This window comes from Hemitrygon akajei, chromosome 27 (genome assembly GCF_048418815.1).
Source record: "Hemitrygon akajei chromosome 27, sHemAka1.3, whole genome shotgun sequence".
Classification (NCBI taxonomy): Eukaryota; Metazoa; Chordata; class Chondrichthyes; order Myliobatiformes; family Dasyatidae; genus Hemitrygon; species Hemitrygon akajei.
Window position 1 is genome coordinate 18,744,470 of NC_133150.1, and position 20,383 is coordinate 18,764,852.

Below are 20,383 nucleotides of genomic sequence, written 5' to 3' on the forward strand. Positions count from 1 at the left end.
GGAAAATTATCCAAAGGCATCTCCAAGGGATTGATAATGCTATTCATAGTCTCAAAAGTCTATTGCATCATCGCAGGTATCTCACCTATTGACTACTAAGGCAGTTTTATGTTGCCTTTTAATTTCTTGCAAGGTTAGCACATGAAAACCGCAAGGATGATTAATATCAAGGTAAGTTTTCTGTTAAATGCACTCTGCTCTGCACTAATTTGTAACACTGATGTTAAAGGGCACAAGTACATAAACGCATAATGATGAAAGATTCATTTTCTCCACACAAGGCCAACCTTTGTTGCAGGACATCATACAGTGTGGCCTTCAGTGCTCAATCTATGAGTCACATTCTTTTCTTCTGGAAAGTTGCTTAAAAGCACAAATACTTAAGGGAGCCAACATTAATGTGGTATTGTTGTCATGACTCGGAGGGTTACAAATAAAATTTGCGTTTCCTCAGCACACGACCTGCCTTCTTAAATAATGCTATGAATTAAGTACCATGCATTCTTGGATAATCTGTGTAGGCCTCCGTTAGTCTCGATGGACTATGGATTTGCACCTTGGAAAGTTTCCAGGGTGCAAGCCTGGGCAAGGTTTTTGTTTATGGAAGACTGGCAGTTGCCCAAGCTGCAAGTCTCCCTTCTCCACACCACCAATGTTGTCCAAGGGAAGGGCATTTGGGCCCATACAGCCTGGCACAGGTGCCGTTGCAGAGCAATGTGTGGTTAAGTGCCTTGCTCAAGGACACAACACGCAAGCCTCAGCCAAGGCTTGAACTAACGACCCACAGATCACTAGATGAACACCTTAACCACTTGACCATGCGCCAACACAAAATATTATAATATATAATATTAACTATTCTTAAGTAATAATTTTATTTATTTTTCATTCCAAATATCTGACTACTTTTGGAAAGGAGCTTCCCAACAGACACTTTCTTGTGATTTATGAGCTAATTGTAGAGACCTTTTGTTTAAAACAGGGAGTGGTATTCAGTGATTCATTATACTGCAATGCAATTACATTAATTATTTTAACAATTACAGTACTATATTCCATTCATTGTGCTCTAATCTTCTCATTCTAATGGTTCAATTTCTAAATTATGACCTATTCAAAAATATCTCTCATACTGAACCAAAAATTGACTCAGACCTCTAATCTTCAATGGGTCAACATTTTCTTGGTCTTCTCTTATTGACAGTTTTGGCATTCCTTTCTTTCCTGATCTTTATCACTTAACTCTAACACCCTAACACCATTGAAGAAACACTTGATTCACATTCCACTTTCCAGTCTGCCTATTGGAGCTGTCCAGGGACCAAGAAATAAATTGATAATGTGATAAGCAATCTGCTTATATCCACCAGCTGCTCTTTCTCACCTTTCCTCAACTTCCAAGACATTAAGAATCTAGACTGGACAAACATAGCTTCTGCTTTGGCAGAGTCCACCCCATCTACCAGTGGAAGAAGTTTGTAACTTTCATGTTTGTAATGTACAGTGCTGCTGCTGCAAATAGTCAATATTCATGGCATTTACACAATGGGTATGCAAGCCCATGACAATAACCTAAACTAGTGTTGCGCAAGACTTGATCATTGCATGACACTAAAGCACCATTCTAAATTTCCTACAGGAGAGCAACTGCACTTCCATGTTATGTTGTAATAGAGAAGGTGCATTACTATATTGAGGTCTATGATGCAAACTACTTCTGATTTTCAAAGTTCTTTTTAGTTAGTATCTGTGTTTGCTTTAGCTATACACAAGGCTTATGTTAATGCATTGAGTCCACCCGGAAGTAAAACATAGTCATGGGGGGATATTACAACAAATGGAGGCTCAAGCCAAAGCCCTAGGCTACAACAGTCATATCATCTTAATAATTGAAGCATGAATAAATTTTGAACATGACCTATTGGGCACAATGCAAGATATAGTCATGCTCCATTTTTATCTTCGAGTGGGGCTAAACTGTATGCAAACTTTTTAATCAGTCAATAAATTAAAACAAGTACCAAGATAAAGACAGACACTAAGGTGATCTAAGAATTAGTAATCACAAGTAAGACAGCCTCAGTATCAATGCTGCGAATATTAGTGTACTTGGTAGATCAATATGATGCACCAATAAGATCCAAAGCAGACACAACTGCTTTGTCAGCATCCCAAAGTCAATGTTTCACTGGAACAATTACCTCCACTCCAACACCGTGGTCATCCGTGCTGACAAACATCTCTCCACCATTCACATGCTGCAGTGTCCCAGCCCTCAATGACTCTTCTAGGTCCATGCACTTATGAACAACAAAACAACTTCACCTCTCGTTGTTTACGCTTGGAAGACAAATGAAACTAATAAATACCATAAGAAGGATGTAAAACAAAGGGCTCTAGTTGCCCACATGCTTATCTTCAGAAGCCTTTTAACAGGTTGCTGCTCATAAGGCTGCAAAACAAGATCGGAGCACACGGTATTACAGGAAGGATACTAATATGGACAAAAGTTGGCTGACTGGCAGAATAGTGGGAATTAAATGGAAGTTTATGGTTGACTGCGGATGACTAATCATGTTCTGCAGGGATTGTTGTAGGATCCATTAATTTTCACATTATTTGTTTAATGGCCTGGATGATGAAGTTGATGGCTTTGTGGCCAGGTCTGTGGAAGATACAAAGATAGGTGGAGGGGAAGGTAGTACTGAGGACACAGTGAGTCTGCAAAAGGACTTCGACAGATCTGGAGAATGGGCAAAGAAGTGGCCCATGGAATAGAGTGTAGAGAAGTGTATGGTCATACACTTTGATAAAAGGAATAAAGGCATAGAATTCAGAAATTAGAGGTGCACAGGGCCTTTGGAGTCCTAGTGCAGGATTCTCTGAAGGTTAACTTGCAGGTTGAGTTGACAGTGAGTAAAACAAATGCAATGTTAGCATTCGGTTTGAGAGGACTATAATAATATAAGCAAGAATGCAATTCTGAGGCTTCACAAGGCATTGATCAGACCACATTTAGTGTATTGTGAGCAGTTTTGGGCTCCATATCTATGGTCTGGTATTGGAGAGGATCAAGAAGAAGTATACAAGAATGTTCCAGGGAATAGAAATATTAACATACTGTATGAGGAGCATTTGATGGCTCTGGACCTGACCTCACTGGAGTTTAGAAGAATGAGGGGGCACCTCATTGAACTGTACTGAAAAGCCTAGAGACAGCGGACATGGAGAGGGTGTTTCGAATAGTGGGAGTGTGTAGGACCGGAGAGCACAGCCTCAAAATACAAGGACGTCCCTTTAGAACAGAGATGGGGGAAGTTTATTTAGTCGGAGGATGGTGAATCTGTGGCATTCATTATCAGAGACATCCGTAGAGACCAAATCATTGGGTATATTTAAAGTAGAGGTTGGTAGAGCCTTGATTCGAAAGAATAGGAAATGTTGTGGGGGGGGGAGGGGGGGAGGCAGGAGAATCGGGTTGTGAAGGAAAATAAGCCAGCCATGATCAAATGTCGGAGCAGACCTGATGGCCCAAATAGCCTAATTCTGCTTCTGTCATATCGTCTCATGATCTTATTATCCTCATATTGACTCTGCACAAATCATGACAGGTGTGGACAATTGATAGACAGTGGAAAATAAGCACCTCATGATGGACAGGAATAGGAATGGAACATGTAGCAACCTAAAATGTAATCCATAAACATAAAGGATGTATGACAGCAATTCACTCTGTTAAACATCAAAGTGTAAAGTGATAGCAGATGTTCTGCAGTTACACCACTTAATCCTAGAAGGGAGAGAGATGTTCTGAGGGTGAAGGATTATTCCTGAGTGAAATCAAAAATGTTCAGAGAATTGCAAAATCAAATCTTCATAAGACACACTTTAAACTGAACTTAAAACCAATAGATCTTATGTGGTATCTATCATGAATATTTTGAGAGAAACATCTGCACACCTTCTGATACTGAATCTAGTGGATGGCATTCTATGCAATAATTATTTATTCTCAGTTCTGTGGCATAGCTCATTAAAAAATCCATTGCTTCAAAACAACATGACAAGTTAGAAAATGACAGATCTGACAAATTGACACATTTGATTAATTACAGCAAGAATTTACTTGTTTAATCAACTCAGGAGGGCATGGGTTATTTGAATTCAATCAGTAGATTAATTGATTACGTTTAGCCAGAACAGATTACAAAATTAAAAGCAACACACACAAAATGCTGGAGAAACTCAGCAGGTCAGGCAATATCTATGAAGGGGAATAAACAGCTGGTGGTTCGGGCCAAGAGCCCTCACCAGGACCCAAAATTAGAAGATAACAATGAATTGAACGCAGATAATTATTTAACGAAGTTTGCCACTTCTGAGCTGTCTTTTTTGCCCATCTGCATTAAGCCTAGGTGCCTACATAATCGTTCACACTTTCCTTACTTAAGTGTCTGTCTAAATTCAGAAATTCATTCTGAATCCACCACCTTCTTTGCTTACATGTGCCAGATATCAATTACAATGCCTGGGCCCAATTAACTTACTCATCCGCACGTAGAGGAACCAGTTTATGAAATCCTTTATTGTTCAACTTTCAATGATTTTAGCGCTGTAACTTCAGAGCTTGATGTTCAGTGAGCAGCCTTGCATAATCATGCACAGCCATGGAAAAACACAATGCACCAATCACCCTTTTCTTGAATTAATACCGCATAAAACAATTACTAGTTCATTTGTTTATTTCATGATTGATTTCTAATAGGGATTGCTATGTTTGTACAATTGCTTCATGCGTTCCAGAGTTATTTATTCGTGCTCACGACTACAAGTACTTGGCCCTAGCTTCATGGAGTCTACCTAAGCAGGTTGCTCATAAGGATTGTCACTGAATCTGCCAGCTGCTGATGTTACTGCTGTACACAACAAACTTTGATGTTTTTATTTGCTCTGATTTCAGTACCAACAACCCTTCTTTCATCTTTTAAAATTATTTTGTAGTCGCCATTGACTTCACATGCAATCAATTTAAAGGGCTTCTAAACCACTATACTTATGTCAATTAGAACTTACTTGTAAAGATAGTAAAGTCATTATTTTGAAACAGCAGTAACCATTCCAGAACAGCATTGGTGCTGAGGCAATTAGGGACTCTTCACACTGGGACCAACTGCATAGGAAGTTCACTTATTGATTTGAGGAGAAACCCTGATGTGTTGAACTGTAAAAACTTTGCACACAAGGAAAATCATTGCTCTGTTGAATAAAGAGTAAGGAGGAACGTAGACTTTATGCTGACTCTTGCAACATTTTGAACCTGAGTCAGTCCTGAGTTGTCAAATATTGGGATAAATTTTGTTCTCATATTGATTTATATTTTGTTCTGATGCCCTTTACCTGTATGATTAATGAGGATAATATTAACTCCTATCCATTGGTAAATTGGTTTAATATTGTCACATATACTGAGCTAAAGTGAAAAATTTGTCTTGCAATCTGTTCATAAAGATCAATTCATTACAATAGTGAATCGAGGTAATACAATGTAAACCAACAAAAACGTGCAGAATCAAGTGTTAGAGTTACAGAGGAAGTGAAGTGCAGGTAGATATTAAGATGCAATTTCATAAGGTAGATTGTGAGGTCAAAAGTCTATCTAGGGAACTGTTCAATAGTGTAATACAGTGAGGGAGAAGCTGTCCTGAAGCCTGGTTATATTTTCTGCCTGATTGGAGTGGGTAGAGGGGAAAATGATATAAGTAAAGAATGGGCAATATCAGAGCACTATCGCTATTCACTGTCCTCTCAAGTTAAGAATCGTCCTCAGTGATTTTTGGCAGAGGAAAGCAACGTGCAGCAAAGAAATAAAATATGAATTTAAGTAGCACAACTTATTTCAAATACCTCTCTAAAGAACTTTGCATTATAATATAACATCAGTTTGGGTAAAAACTCAGGTCTTTAGGTCTTTAAGATGAAAATTAATTCCCATGAAAATGTAAATGAAGCTATCTCAGGATTATGTGTTGATCTTCTAATCTTTATCTTTACTATTGTTTGAAGGATGCCTCTGATTGATTATTCTGTTATTGTAGCCAAACAGGTCATCACTTTTAATTAATTTGAAATAAAATAAAATCTCACTGATTTGGTTTTCTGCAATAACATTGTTTATTTGCACAGCTGTAATGTAATGAAGTATTCAAAATTAATTATGCGAGTCCAAAATCTGTTGCAAAATAGATGCAAGAATTTTATTTGAACAATAACAGGCAGAAGTAGCTCAAGCAAAGACAAAGTGCCCCTTAAATGCAGAATTTCTGAATGGTCACCAAATTATACCAAGCTCAAAATTGTAACCTTGTTAGTCTGAGAGAGAACAACATACACAAAATGCTGGTGGAACGCAGCAGGTCAGGCAGCATCTATAGGGAGAAGTGCTTTCGACGTTTCAGGCTGAGACCCTTCGTCAGGACTAGAACTAGGACTTCATCACTAGTCCTGACAAAGGGTCTCGGCCCAAAACGTCAACAGAGCTTCTTCCTATAGATGCTGCCTGGCCTGCTGCATTCCACCAGCATTTTGTGTGTGTTGCTTGAATTTCCAGCATCTGCAGATTTCCTCTTGTTAGTCGGAGAGAATGTTGTTCAAACTATTGTGCATTTGGAAATGACATAAAATAATCATCCATTGTGCTGTTTAATACTTTTGTTGCTGAATATCTCTTGCTTTCATGAGCTTTTATCCTGAATAGTTGCACATAGGTGTACGTAGAAGCTTCCCTGGAGGCACTTCTGTGATTTATGAGATACCTTCTAGGTTTCCTTTTTACAATCAAATTCAGTACTTTACTAGACAGCTGTGCTTCTCTTTTCAACTCTATTGATGATTTGACCCACTTCCTGAGCTGCACACTGTGATGATCATTTTGTTTTTAATTTCTTTCAGTATCTTAATTGTGACCTCTCTCAAAATGGCAGATCCATCCCAAACCAAAAAAAGTGGCTCTTGCCTCTTATATTTGTATAAGATAACCACAGCCTTGCTATTCCCCCCCCCCCCCCACCACATTCTAATTAGTAATTCTTAGCACACTGTAAACTCTTGGACCACATGAGAAACATATAAATAATGCTTCGATTTTATCTGTTTTATACACTATTGTACATGATATTCTTGCCATTCTATTGGACATTACTCTTACTGTATTCCAATGCACTGGCACAGCTTAACAGATAAGTAGAAAGAATTGGTTCTGTTAAAGATAAGAGTAAGATCAACCTATGGCACATGGAAAGGCACATTAAATGGATGCTCTGTAGTTGGTCATTTCTTCTTAGGGCTCACTGGCGCAAAACTTTATTATGCATGAAGTCCAAGATCCCAATGGCCTGACATACTCAAAAATGTCCCTGATGACTCTATCCCCGATTTGAAGTGAGAATAACTTTCCTTGACATCAAGGCAGCACTCAGAGTGCAGCATCAGAGTAGGTAAAGCTGGCCAATGATCATTGACGAAAGACTTGAACTAATGCCTCTCGCAAAAGAAGACGGTTATAGTTAATACAGGCCCATCATCCCAGCCCCAGCCATCACTCTCAGGACACTCTCCTGGCCTCAGCCACATTCAGTTGCTTTATCAATATCTTTCCTTTCATCAAACAACCAGAAATAGGATTTTTTTGTTAACAATTTCATTTGCAGTTCCTCATGAGATGAGCAGGCTCATGCAGCATTACCTAGACAACATAAGGATACAAACTCATTAGTGCTGAGTGATACTCTCATCACAGAGCTGGCAAGCAAGGGCCAGCAAGAGATGGTCCAAACATTTACACTTGGCATTACCATCAATGAGTCTATCACGCATTGCATGCATTTACCAAGGGTAGATTTCAATCTGGTATTTGCCAGAATTAAATCAAAAATAATACTGTGGACTACAGTCTGGAACCAGCTCTGTCATTCTGTTTCTTATGTATTGGTGGTAAGTTGCCTTCAGGAAATCATAAGGAAATAAGTTAATTACATATTTGGAATTGAAAAGATTATGATTGCCATTATGATAAAATAGTGCACCATCATTATGCAATGTTAAGGTGCAGTTTGCACTCAGAACTCATCACTGGACATGACAGGGAATCACAGCAAATAATACAAAACTCTGTCACAAATTTAGCTGCTGACATTAACGGCATTTTATTATTTCTTCTTTAACATTATTATGACCAACCTATGAGATTAAAGACTGGAAATGTATTCCTTTTACACACTAAACATTAAATGAAATAAGAGCTTTTCAGGCTGGCCATCTTGAAAGTGACTTGTTGTAAATAACTACAGCTCCACCCTTCCAGAGCTATTCTGCATGAATCATTTATCATATTGCATCAAACTTATTGTCATATCCATCTCAGTAGCTAATCGTAGATTGACAACATTCTGCTGGAACTACACATCCTCTGTTCTATTAAGTGCATGAGATGATTAAACAAATTTTCTCTATCATTTACAGGTTAATTCTTCATTCCTTTATAAAATACAATATCTATATCATGTGAGATTCTATATGTTTTCATCAGCGTAGATCTAAACTGTTCTGTACTAAAATATACAGAGACAGTTCTTTTTTGACAATGAATTATAACCACTTTTTATTAGTAAAGCCTCTTCCAGGATAAGATTAATAAATATTAGATAGACTGCTCCAAAGTAATATATAGCAGATTATAGATAATCTTTCAATGTATTAGAATACAACTCTTTTCTTTACAATATAAAATATTCCATACATTAGATATTTTAAGGTGTGAAACAACCACCTCTTCACAAGAGGATTCTAAAATGGCTAGAAAGGAACAGGAATACAGAGATCAAATCAATAACAGCTCAATAATCTTCCAAAATTAGTTGCAATTATTTTATTACAGCAGACAAATTCACCTGCATACATTTGCTTTGGTTCAAGTTACAGTCTTCGTACTAGGTAGAAAAACTTTGGTTGATTTAGTTTCTGATCATCATGAATTTAGTACATTTAATTTGGTGGCTGCTAATTATTGACAATGCATTGCAACCCAGTGTTGTGACCTTATCAGAGAAGAACCTTCATATTATTTGATTGCATAACCTTTGTACTATAAAACTTGCATGCAAGTTTTTCTCTAGATTGTTTAGTCAGTCAGTTAGGAGAGCGTTAAGGTCATAACATCCAGCATGACAACAGCTTAAGTCGATAACTCCACAACTCACTTTATAAAGAATTTGACAAACTTTGAATTAGTGTGGTTGAAGGGTAATGGGAATCGGTTATATTAAGGTACAATATATATTTTTTTTCAGTAGTTCCTCAAATTAATGCTGTACAATATTGGAATACAACTGCTTTCTTTACAATATTCCATATATTAGATATTGTGTCATTGTATTACTCATGCCGATGAATCACAATTGCAAAATCCAGGGCACTTGTTTTCATACACAGAAAAATCAGAATGATATTCAGTGACTATTTCAGTAAAATTCAGTAGATCCATCATTTGCCTGGAACAGCAACATCTCAGTGAAAATAGAGATATTTACTTCAATAAGAAGTCTTACCTTAAAAAGACGTAGTATGTTGGCCACCATTATAGATACAGAACTTCCTGAAGCACCTATAACTCCCACCACTCGTTCTGGCTTGGTAATGATTGGTGGTCCTCCACTCATACACTTCACATCAGTGCTATCCTTATCAATCAAAGCTTGCACAAATGTCAATGACTGCTCCAAGGCATGGGTGTCTCTGGAACAAGTATCTAGGATCCGAGCACCCAATGTGATATTGGGAAGAAGTTCTTGATCATTGTTGATCCTATCTAAGGCAAACAACATTGCTTCTAACCTGTGTATTCCTTTTTCTTTCTTCAGTTCTCCACAGTTAGCAGCAGACCCAGCCCGTGCATGCACAGGGAAAAGTCCCCCCAGAGCAATGTCCCCGTCAATTCTAATGGAATTCACATGGGGTCGTGATGATGCTTTTGGCTTTCCAATAACAGGACCAAGCCATTGAAAGCTAACCAGAAATAAAAGCAAAGATAACCGTTCAGACCAAAAATAGAAATCTCTTTTACATGCCATAGTTATGGGATTATCACTTCTGACATAATACAGTCAAGGAAAAAATATTGTCGAGTTGCTGTGGTGTTAGCAGTCTATGCAATTATCAGGGATTGGCTTGGTAAGCACCTAACAAAAGGCAGACTTTGCCCATCAAACTTATCAAAAGACATCTGTGGAGTTGAAATATGTTGATTTATTTTCCACTGCATATTTAATAAAACATTGCTGAGGTTTGTAGACTTTTTACTTCAAACTTTCATTTGTCAAGTGCTTTTGCCGTGTTTATTGTAGCTCTTTTAGTTTCCTGTTGTGTTTCTGTTTTGCATCAGTTGGTAAAAATTCTCCTGAGATATAAGAACTCGTTATGTGCTTCTTGAACAAAGCTTGTTAGCCCTTTCACTCCCACTGAAATACATCCAAAAGAGCCAGAAATAGGATGTGTTGTCACCAGTTATCAGATTCAAAGGTTTAACATGATGCACGGCATTTCTGCAAAAGAGGGAGAAAAAAGTAAGAGTCAAACATTTAAACAATGCTGATGCACTTTTCAATAATTATACGAAACTGAAAGCTCACAGTGTGAAGCTCTACTATGTTAATAATTTTGTATTCAAGTATATTAAAGAAATACAAGAAACAAAATAATTCAATAGCACAGTATTGAATTGTGTTTACTCTTCATTGTAAAATTCAATCTACAGTATGTTAGAAAAATTCTAAAGTAAGCAAGCATTCAAGAGCAGGGTTATCCTATCATTTGGAATTCAAAGCATCTTCAGGCAACAGAAGCAATGATCATATTTTCCATTTTCACGGTACTCAAGATTAAACTTATATGGGAAAAACTTTTTTTTACCTGAAATGAATTCTGCATTTGAATACATAAAACAGAATATTTAATGATTTGCCTCTTCCTGCAATAATAATTACTTCAATCACAAAAAGATAAAGAACTGCAAATTCTTAACTAAATCTTGCTGAACATTGAGTTTGTTTTTCAAGATCCACACAGCATATGCATTAGAAAACCTAAACATGGAGAAGCTTCAAATATCAGACTTAATGAAGTGATATAGTCAGGCATGCAATAGCTCATTCAAGTTCACTACCTGATCACAAAGTTGCCACCAAATTCCAACTATTTTAGCAAGCAGTGAACTACCGCTACAAAACAATGCATGTCAGTGATAATAAACTTGATTCTGATGTAGGTAACCCACACTTTACGGAGGGGTTGGATTCCATGTCACAGTTTTTAAAACAATAAACCCCCATTTCCATTGAATTCCATGTTGCAAGTGGAGATGTTTTTATTTCATTTCAAGCCATTTCATCAGTGATAACAAAAGAAAGCCATTGTCATTAATTAATAGCTGAGGCCAACATTAGATTTGATAGACAAGGTTCACACAGAAGAAACGTATTCTGTCATTTTTTTAAAAAAATTTGGACACAATTCAATGGGGCAACAATGCGATATTGATATGGTATCACCACATTGAGTTGGCAGTCACAGCTATGTCCCTCTTTTGCCACACACTTACCAGTCCAAGAACGTATGATTATGTTAGCGTGCAAAACTGATGTGCTTTTCATCTGCAGGACATTTCCTTTGATGTGCAACGTGTGGATTAGAAAATGTTTCACAAAGTGGGATATCTGAAAAAGGAATGGGCTCTGAGGATTGGCGTGCATGAGAGAACTGTGATGTAGAGGAGCTTGGGGGGGGGAGGGGGGTACAGGGTTAACATCAGATGATTTTCTGGAAGTGGAATAATGGCTGAGGGATTACTTTCAGGACCTGGTGAAAGACTTGAGCACGGCTACTCCACAAAGAAATATATCTCATGGATATCTCTGCAGCTTCCACTGCAATTGGATCCTTGACTTCTTAACTAGAAGACAACAATCTGTGTGGATTGTGTGACAAAATGTACCCCAAGCTACTGTGGGAGGCGAGGGAGGAGATTGCTCAGCCTCTGTCGATGATCTTTGCATCATCAGTGGGGACGGGAGAGGTTCCGGAGGATTGGAGGGTTGCGGATCTTGTTCCTTTATTCAAGAAAGGGAGTAGAGAAAGCCCAGGTAATTACAGACCAGTGAGTCTTACCTCAGTGGTTGGTAAGTTGATGGAAAAGATCCTGAGTGGCGGGATTTATGAACATTTGGAGAGGTGTAATTTGATTAGGAGTAGTCAGCATGGCTTTGTCAAGGGCAGGTCGTGCCTTATGAGCCTGATTGAATTTTTTGAGGATGTGACTAAACACATTGATGAAGGAAGAGCAGTAGGTGTAATGTATATGTATTTCAGCAAGGCATTTGATAAGGTACCCCATGCGAGGCTTATTGAGAAAGTAAGGAGGCATGGGATCCAAGGGGACATTGCTTTGTGGATCCAGAACTGGCTTGCCCACAGAAGGCAAAGAGTGGTTGTAGGCGGGTCATATTCTGCATGGAGGTCGGTCACCATTGGTGTGCCTCAGGGATCTGTTCTGGGACCCTTACTCTTTGTGATTTTTATAAATGTCCTGGATGAGGAAGTGGAGGGATGGGTTAGTAAGTTTGCTGATGACACAAAGATTGAGGATGTTGTGGATAGTGCAGAGCGCTGTCAGTGGTTACAGCGGGACATTGATAGGATGCAAAACTGGGCTGAGAGGTGCCAGATGGAGTTCAACCCAGATAAATGTGAGGTGGTTCATTTTGATAGGTCAAATATGATGGCAGAATAGAGTATTAATGGTAAGACTCTTGGCAGTGTAGAGGATCAGAGGGATTTTGGGGTCCAAGTCCATAGGATACTCAAAGCAGAAGCACAGGTTGACTCTGTGGTTAAGAAGACGTACTGTGTACTGACCTTCATCAATCGTGGAATTGAATTTAGGAGCCAAGAGGTAATGTTGCAGCTATATAGGACCCTGGTCAGAGCCCACTTGGAGTACTGTGCTCAGTTCTGGTCGCCTCACTACAGGAAGGATGTGGAAGCCTTAGAAAGGGTGCAGAGGAGATTTACAAGGATGGTGTCTGGATTGGGAACATGCCTTATGAGAATAGGTTGAGTGAACTCGGCTTTTTCTCCTTGGAGCGAAGGAGGATGAGAGGTGACCTGATAGAGGTGTATAAGATGATGAGAGGCATTGATCGTGTGGATAGTCAGAGGCTTTGTCCCAGGGCTGAAATGGTTGCCACAAGAGGACACAGGTTTAAGGTGCTGGGGAGTAGGTACGGAGGAGATGTCAGGAGTAAGTTTTTTACTCAGAGAGTGATGAGTGCGTAGAATGGGCTGCCGGCAGCGGTGGTGGAGGCGGATACGATAGGGTCTTTTAAGAGGCTTTTAGATAAATACATGGAGCTTAGTAAAATAGAGGGCTATAGGTAAGCCTAGTAATTTCTAAGGTAGGAACATGTTCAGCACAACTTTGTAGGCTGAGGGGCCTGTATTGTGCTGTAGGTTTTCTATGTTTCTATGTTTCTAATATCTTCTCCTCACTGAGGATCAACACTGGTGCACCTTGGGAGTGTGTGCTTAGCCCACTGCTCTACTCCCTCTATATCCATAACTATATGACTAGGTATAGCTCAAATACCATCTATAAGAATTTGCTGATGATACAACCATTGTTGATAGAATTTCAGGTGGGAGATGAGAGGGCGTACAGGAGCGAGATATACCAGCTAGTTGCGGGGTGTCGCAGCAACAACCTTGCACTCAACATCAGTAAGATGAAGGAGCTGATTGTGGACTTCAGGAAGGGAACAAAAACCAATCCTCATAGAGGGATCAGAAATGGAGAGAGTGCGCAGTTTCAAATTCCTGGATGACAAAATCTTTGAGGATCTAACCAGGAAACCATAATATTGATACAGCTATAAGGAAGGCAAGACAGTGGCTATATTTCAATAGCAGTTTGAGGAGATATGATTTGTCATCTAAAACACTCAAAACCTTCTCTAGATGTACCATGGAGAGCACTCTCATTGGCTGCTTCACTGTCTGGTGCTGGGGGGAGGGAGGGGGGATCTACTGCAGACGACCGAAAGAAGCTACAGGAAGTTGTAAATTATTCAACTCTATCTTGTGGACTAGACTCCATTGTATCCAAGACATCTTCAAGGGGCGGTGACATAGAAAGCTGGTATGCAGTATTAAGGACCTCCATCAGCCAGGACGTGCCCTCTTCTCATTGGTACCGTAAGGGAGGAGACACGGAAGCCTGAAGGCACACACTCAATGATTCAGGAACAGCTTCTTCCCCTCTGCCATCCAATTCCTGAATGAACACTACCTCAGTTTTTTAAAAAATATTATTTCTGTTTTGCACTATTTTAAATCTAGTTAATGTGCATACATACATATATATATGTAAATCCCAGCGCACTCGAACCGGCTCACAAAGTGGCGCGCGCCGGCATTGAGGCCGGTCCCAAAGAGGATACCAAGCCTGTTTCACCAGCAAGGGGAAAAGCCCGCGTGCGAGACGGGACTGTGAATACGCGCCCCCTACAGTATTCCCGCCTGGGGAGGGCGGGAACAGGAAGGCTTTAAAGCGAGGCCGTAAAGTTTGAATAAACCTCTTTCGCAACTGCAGCTCACCAACTATGTGTCGTTATTTTAGCGCTGTGTGTAGCACACCGCTACAATTGGTGACCCCGATGGCCCAAACGATATTTGGACCAGAGATGAATGACGCCGCATCTGTTCATGCAGTTTTGTTAAAACTGCCAAGCTTCAAGACGCTGTGACCTCACCTATGGTTCCAGCAAGCAGAAGCCCAATTCCACATTTGGCAGATAACCTCGGATACCACACGTTACTACTACGTGGTGAGCTCCCTCGACCAGGAGACTGCCGCCCAGGTTGAGGAGTTCATACAGTCGCCCCCAGTGGATGGCAAATACACAGAATTCAAAGCCCTGCTCATAAGGACTTTCGGACTCTCATGGCGTGAGCGAGTTGCCCGCTTTCTGCACCTGGATGGTTTGGGGGACAGGCCGTCAGCTTTGATGAACGAGATGCTGTCCTTGGCCGGAGGACACAAGCCCTGCCTCATGTTTGAGCAGGCGTTCCTGGAGCAGCTGCCTGAGGACATACGCCTGCTGCTGTCCGACGCAGATTTCAGCGACCCCCGGAAGGTGGCAGACGTGCTGTGGAAAGCCAAGAAGGAGAGTGGGGTGTCCGTCACACAGATCACCAAGCCACGCTCCCAGCAGCAGATCAGACTAGGCCCAGCCGCAGAGCCCACTAACCCCAGAGGCAGGGGTGAGGAGACCAACGAACAATGGTGCTTCTACCACCAGTGGTAGGGCGCAGAAGCCCGCCGCTGTAGCCCGCCCTGCAAGTTCCCGGGAAACGCCAGGGCCAGCCACCGCTGATGACTACGGCGGCTGGCCATCGGGATAGCCTCCTGTATGTCTGGGACAAGCAGTTGGGACGCCACTTTTTGGTCGACACCGGAGCCAAGATCAGCGTCTTACCTCCAACGAGTTACGACACCCGCAACAGAGAACCGGGTCCCACCCTGAGGGCTGCGAACGGCAACACAGTAAGGACCTACGGCACCCGTACGGTGCGGCTACAGTTCGGCTCCAGCTGGTTCACGTGGGACTTCACATTGGCCGCTGTAGCCCAACTGCTTCTGGGAGCGGATTTTTTGCGAGCTCACAGCCTACTGGTCGACCTGCCAAGGAAGAGACTGGTCCACGCCGAGACCTTTCAAACGTTCTCCCTGGGTGAAGCCCAGTAGTCAGCCCCACACCTAGACTCCATCACACTGTCTGACAACGACTTCACCAGAATCCTGGCGGATTTCCCATCGGTTCTGGCGCCGCAGTTCACGGCAGCCATGTCCAGACACGGCATACAGCACCACATCCCGACACAAGGACCACCCCTTCACGCCCGTACTCGAAGGCTTCCCCCGGACAAGCTCCGACTGGCAAAGGAGGAGTTCAAGAGGATGGAGGAATTGGGGATCATACGGCGGTCCGACAGCCCATGGGCCTCCCCCCTGCACATGGTGCCCAAAGCAACAGGGGGCTGGAGACCATGCGGCGACTACCGCAGGCTTAATGAGGCTACAACACCGGACCGCTACCCTGTGCCGCACATTCAGGACTTTGCAGCAAACCTGCACGGTGCACGGATCTTCTCCAAGGTAGACCTCGTCCGGGGATACCATCAAATCCCGATGCATCCGGACGACGTCCCCAAAACGGCACTCATCACCCCGTTCGGCCTTTTCAAGTTCCTCCGCATGCCGTTTGGCCTAAAGAATGCCGCACAGATGTTCCAGCGGTTAATGGACGCAGTGGGATGCCACCTGGACTTCACTTTCATCTATTTGGACGACATCCTCATAGCCAGCAGCAGTTGTCAGGAGCATCGGTCCCACCTCCGTCAACTCTATGCCCGACTGAGTGAATACGGCCTAACAATCAACCCGGCCAAATGCCAGTTCGGGCTCGACACCATCGACTTCCTGGGCCACAGGATTACTAAAGACGGGGCAACCCCTCTGCCCACCAAGGTAGACGCGGTCCGCCATTTCCCCCGACCCAACACAATCAAAGGCCTTCAGGAATTTGTGGGTATGGTAAATTTCTACCACCGCTTCCTCCCTTCAGCAGCCTGAATCATACTCCCCCTGTTCACCCTGATGTCGGGTAAGGACGAAAAAACCAAAGAAGCCTTGGCAAACGCCACGATGCTAATGCACCCCAGAATGGACGTCCCTACTGCCCTCACAGTGGATGCATCTAACACGACAGTCGGTGGGGTGCTGGAACAACTCATCGAGGGGCGCTGGCAACCCCTGGCATTTTTCAGCAAACACCTACGACCACCCGAGCTCAAATACAGTGCTTTCGACCGGGAACTGTTGGCACTATACCTGGCAATCCGGTATTTCAGGTAGGCCCTTAGAAGGTAGGCCCTTCACCGTGTTCACGGACCACAAACCGCTTACCTTTGCATTCACGAAAGCATCCAACCCCTGGTCATCCCGCCAGCAGCGACATCTGTCCTACATCTCCGAATACACGACGGATGTCCGGCATGTCTCGGTAAAGGACAATGTCATGGTGGACGCCCTCTCCCGCCCTAACATCCAAGCCCTGTCCCAGGGTTTAGACTATGAAGCGCTGGCGGAGGCGCAACAGGCAGATGAGATCCCTAGTTACAGAACCGCAGTCTCCGGTTTGCAGCTCCAGGACCTCCCCGTAGGCCCAGGTGAGAGGACCCTACTCTGTGACGTCACCACCGGCCAACCCCGCCCCGTCGTCCTGGGGCCCCCTACAGTATTCCCGCCCAGGGAGGGCGGGAACAGGAAGGCTTTAAAGCGAGGCCGCGAAGTTTGAATAAACCTCTTTCGCAATTGCAGCTCACCAACTACGTGTCGTTATTTCAGCGCTGCGTGTAGCACACTGCTACATATATACATTTACTGTAATTGCTTTATTTTTGTTTTCTTTCTGTGTTATCATGTATTGCATTGTACTGCTGCCTCTAAGTTAACAAATTTCACGATACATGCTGATGATAATAAACCTGATCCTGATTAATGGCTGAAGAGTACGGCAGTGCTGCACTCTGAGATGTCAGTTCGCATGTCCGCAGACTGGACAGGTATGGCAGAGGATGGACTGAACTGTGTCTGACAACCTAATCAACATCATGGTGTCATATCCAAATCTTATTGTCTACTAAAATTGAGCAACTAAAGACAAAAATTAAACAAAATTTGTTGCTTTTTTAGCATTTGTGTTTAATTATTTATTTTCCCCACTTAAACTCCACAAGAATAAATTTTATTGCAGACCTTAGAACTTCTAGGTAGTCATTTGTGAATTCCATGAAAGAAAATTTCAGTGCCCAAGGCAACTGTAAAAGGGGTTTGCCTGTGCGTCATCATCAGGTGTTCCTGACACTTGGCTGCTCACCCTTCAAGATAGCTTTTGATAAAATAGCATGATCAAATATAGCATCCTTGCAATTAGCATGATATGTCGTAAGTAGTCGACGAATTGGATTAACCCAATTTTCGTCTCAACTAATCACCTTTTAACGGAAAGCTTCAAATTTAAAAACTAAAATGGAAATCGACAAAGTGCTGAGCAAGTTTGGCTATATCTGTTCTTCTGATGACGATTTTCATCATTTTCTTTATTGTTTCAGGTTTACAGCACTCCCCAAAATGTTATATTTGTGCTCCTTAATCTAAAACTCGATTGATGCATGCACCACTCTCTGAATTACGTAATAAGCAAAAGTATTATGCTTTAAGTGGTTTGAACAGCATCTATAGAAGAAAACCATAGATAACATCTCATCATATAATCTTTTCACATTTTTATTTCCAATATTCATATCTCCAGATGGTGGTGACTCATACTGACTTACACCTCAGTACCAGTGGCAACTTTAAAATATTGCCATCAGGTCTATTTTCATATCTAAATTTGTTATCTATCTGCTAGATATATTATTATCCATTACTGTTGAATACAGTGTGCAATAGGCCCTTCAAGCTACACCGCCAGCAATCCACCAACTGAATCCTAGCTTAAACAGGAGACAATTTACAACGACCAATTAACCACCAACCGGTACAACTTTGGACTGTATGAGGAAACAGGAGCTCCCGGAGAAAACCCACGTGGTCACAGGCAGAACATACAAACTTACTCCAGCAGCGGCTGGAATAGAACCAGCCTGTACAGTACATCTGTACTGTAAGGCGCTGTGCTAACTACTTCTCTACCCCGCTCCCCCCTTATATAACAGATATGCAGTATTATATTCTAGAGTTATGGAGAAGGCAACTAGGATACAAGTACGTACATAACTCCCTGAAGTAAGTAACACAAGTAAAGAAGAAAACATTTGGTACACTTGCCTTCATTGGTCAGGGCATTAAGGGCAGGAGTTGGTACATCATGTTGCAAATGTACAAAAGTCTTTGGTGAGACCAGACACTATTGTGCACAATTCTGATCTCGCAACTAGAGGAAGGATGTCACTAAGCTGGAAAGTTTTGCCAGGACATTACCCGGACAGGAAGTTTTGAGTGAGAAAGAAATTTTGAATAGGCTAGGACTGTTCTTTTTTTCCCCCTGGTGAATAGGAGACAGAGGAATGACCTTATAGATGTATAAGGGGCGTTGGCGCGTGGCCTAGTGGATAAGGCATCGGTCTAGTGATCTACATCTCTGTTATGCTAATCCCAGTATACCGACCGCACGTCAGGCGCTCCAGACCAGTTCAGAAACAGATGAAAACCAGTGCATTGCTGATGTTACTCTGTCCAAGACCATCACTATACGTGGCAACCAGAAGCCATGGATGACCGCAGAGGTGCGTGCACTGCTGGGGTACCGTGACTCCACCTTCAGAACAGGCGACAAGGCAGCTCTGACAACAGCAAGGGCCAAACGGTCTCGAGCCATCAGAGGGGAAAAGCATGCACATGCCCAGCTAATCCACAGTTACTTCCAGGACAGCAGTGACACGTGGCGCATGTGGAAGGGCATCCAGGACATCACCAATTACAAGACAACATCACCTGACTGTGCAGGTGATGCCTCCCTCCCAAATACGCTGAATAACTTCTATGCCCGGTTTGAGGCGGAAAATGACGTGGTGGTGAGGAAATCCACCCCTCCGACAAATGACCAGGTGCTGTATCTCTCCGTGGCTGACGTGAGAAGAACCCTGAGCAGGGTCAACCCACGGAAGGCTACTGGACCAGACAACATTCCTGGTAGAGTGCACAGAGGATGTGCAGACCAGCTAGCAGATGTTCTCACTGACATCTTCAACATCTCCCTGAGCAGTGACACCATTCCAACGTGCTTCAAGGCCGCCACCATCATCCCCGTGCCGAAGAAGTCTTCAGTGTCCTGCCTAAATGACTACAGTCCCGTTGCACTCACATCCATCATCATGAAGTGTTTCGAGAAGCTCGTCATGAGGCATATCAAGACCCTGCTGCCCCCCTCACTGGACCCCCTGCAGTTTGCGTACCGTCCCAACCGCTCAACAGATGACACCATTGCCACCACCCTCCACCTGGCCCTAACCCACTTGGACAAAAAAGACACATACATTCGGATGCTGTTCATAGACTTCAGTTCAGCATTCAACACAATCATCCCTCAGAAACTGATTGGAAAGCTGAGCCTACTGGGCCTGAGCACCTTCCTCTGCAACTGGATCCTAGACTTCCTGACTGGGAGATCTCAGTCAGTCCGGATCGGGAGCAGTATCTCCAACACCATCA

At 42.4% G+C, this 20,383-nt stretch overlaps 1 protein-coding gene across 5 annotated transcripts in view; it reads right to left on the bottom strand.

The window, feature by feature from the left end:
• The window catches only part of LOC140717154 (metabotropic glutamate receptor 4-like), a 1,225,436-nt gene that overhangs the window by 1,104,793 nt on the left and 100,260 nt on the right, over nt 1-20,383 (bottom strand). For all 5 annotated transcript variants that reach the window (XM_073030426.1, XM_073030429.1, XM_073030430.1 and 2 more), the window contains exon 2: nt 9,603-10,595. In XM_073030426.1, the coding sequence (XP_072886527.1) occupies nt 9,603-10,124 (522 nt within the window). In that variant the 5' untranslated portion in view covers nt 10,125-10,595. The remainder of the gene's footprint in view (nt 1-9,602; nt 10,596-20,383) is intronic.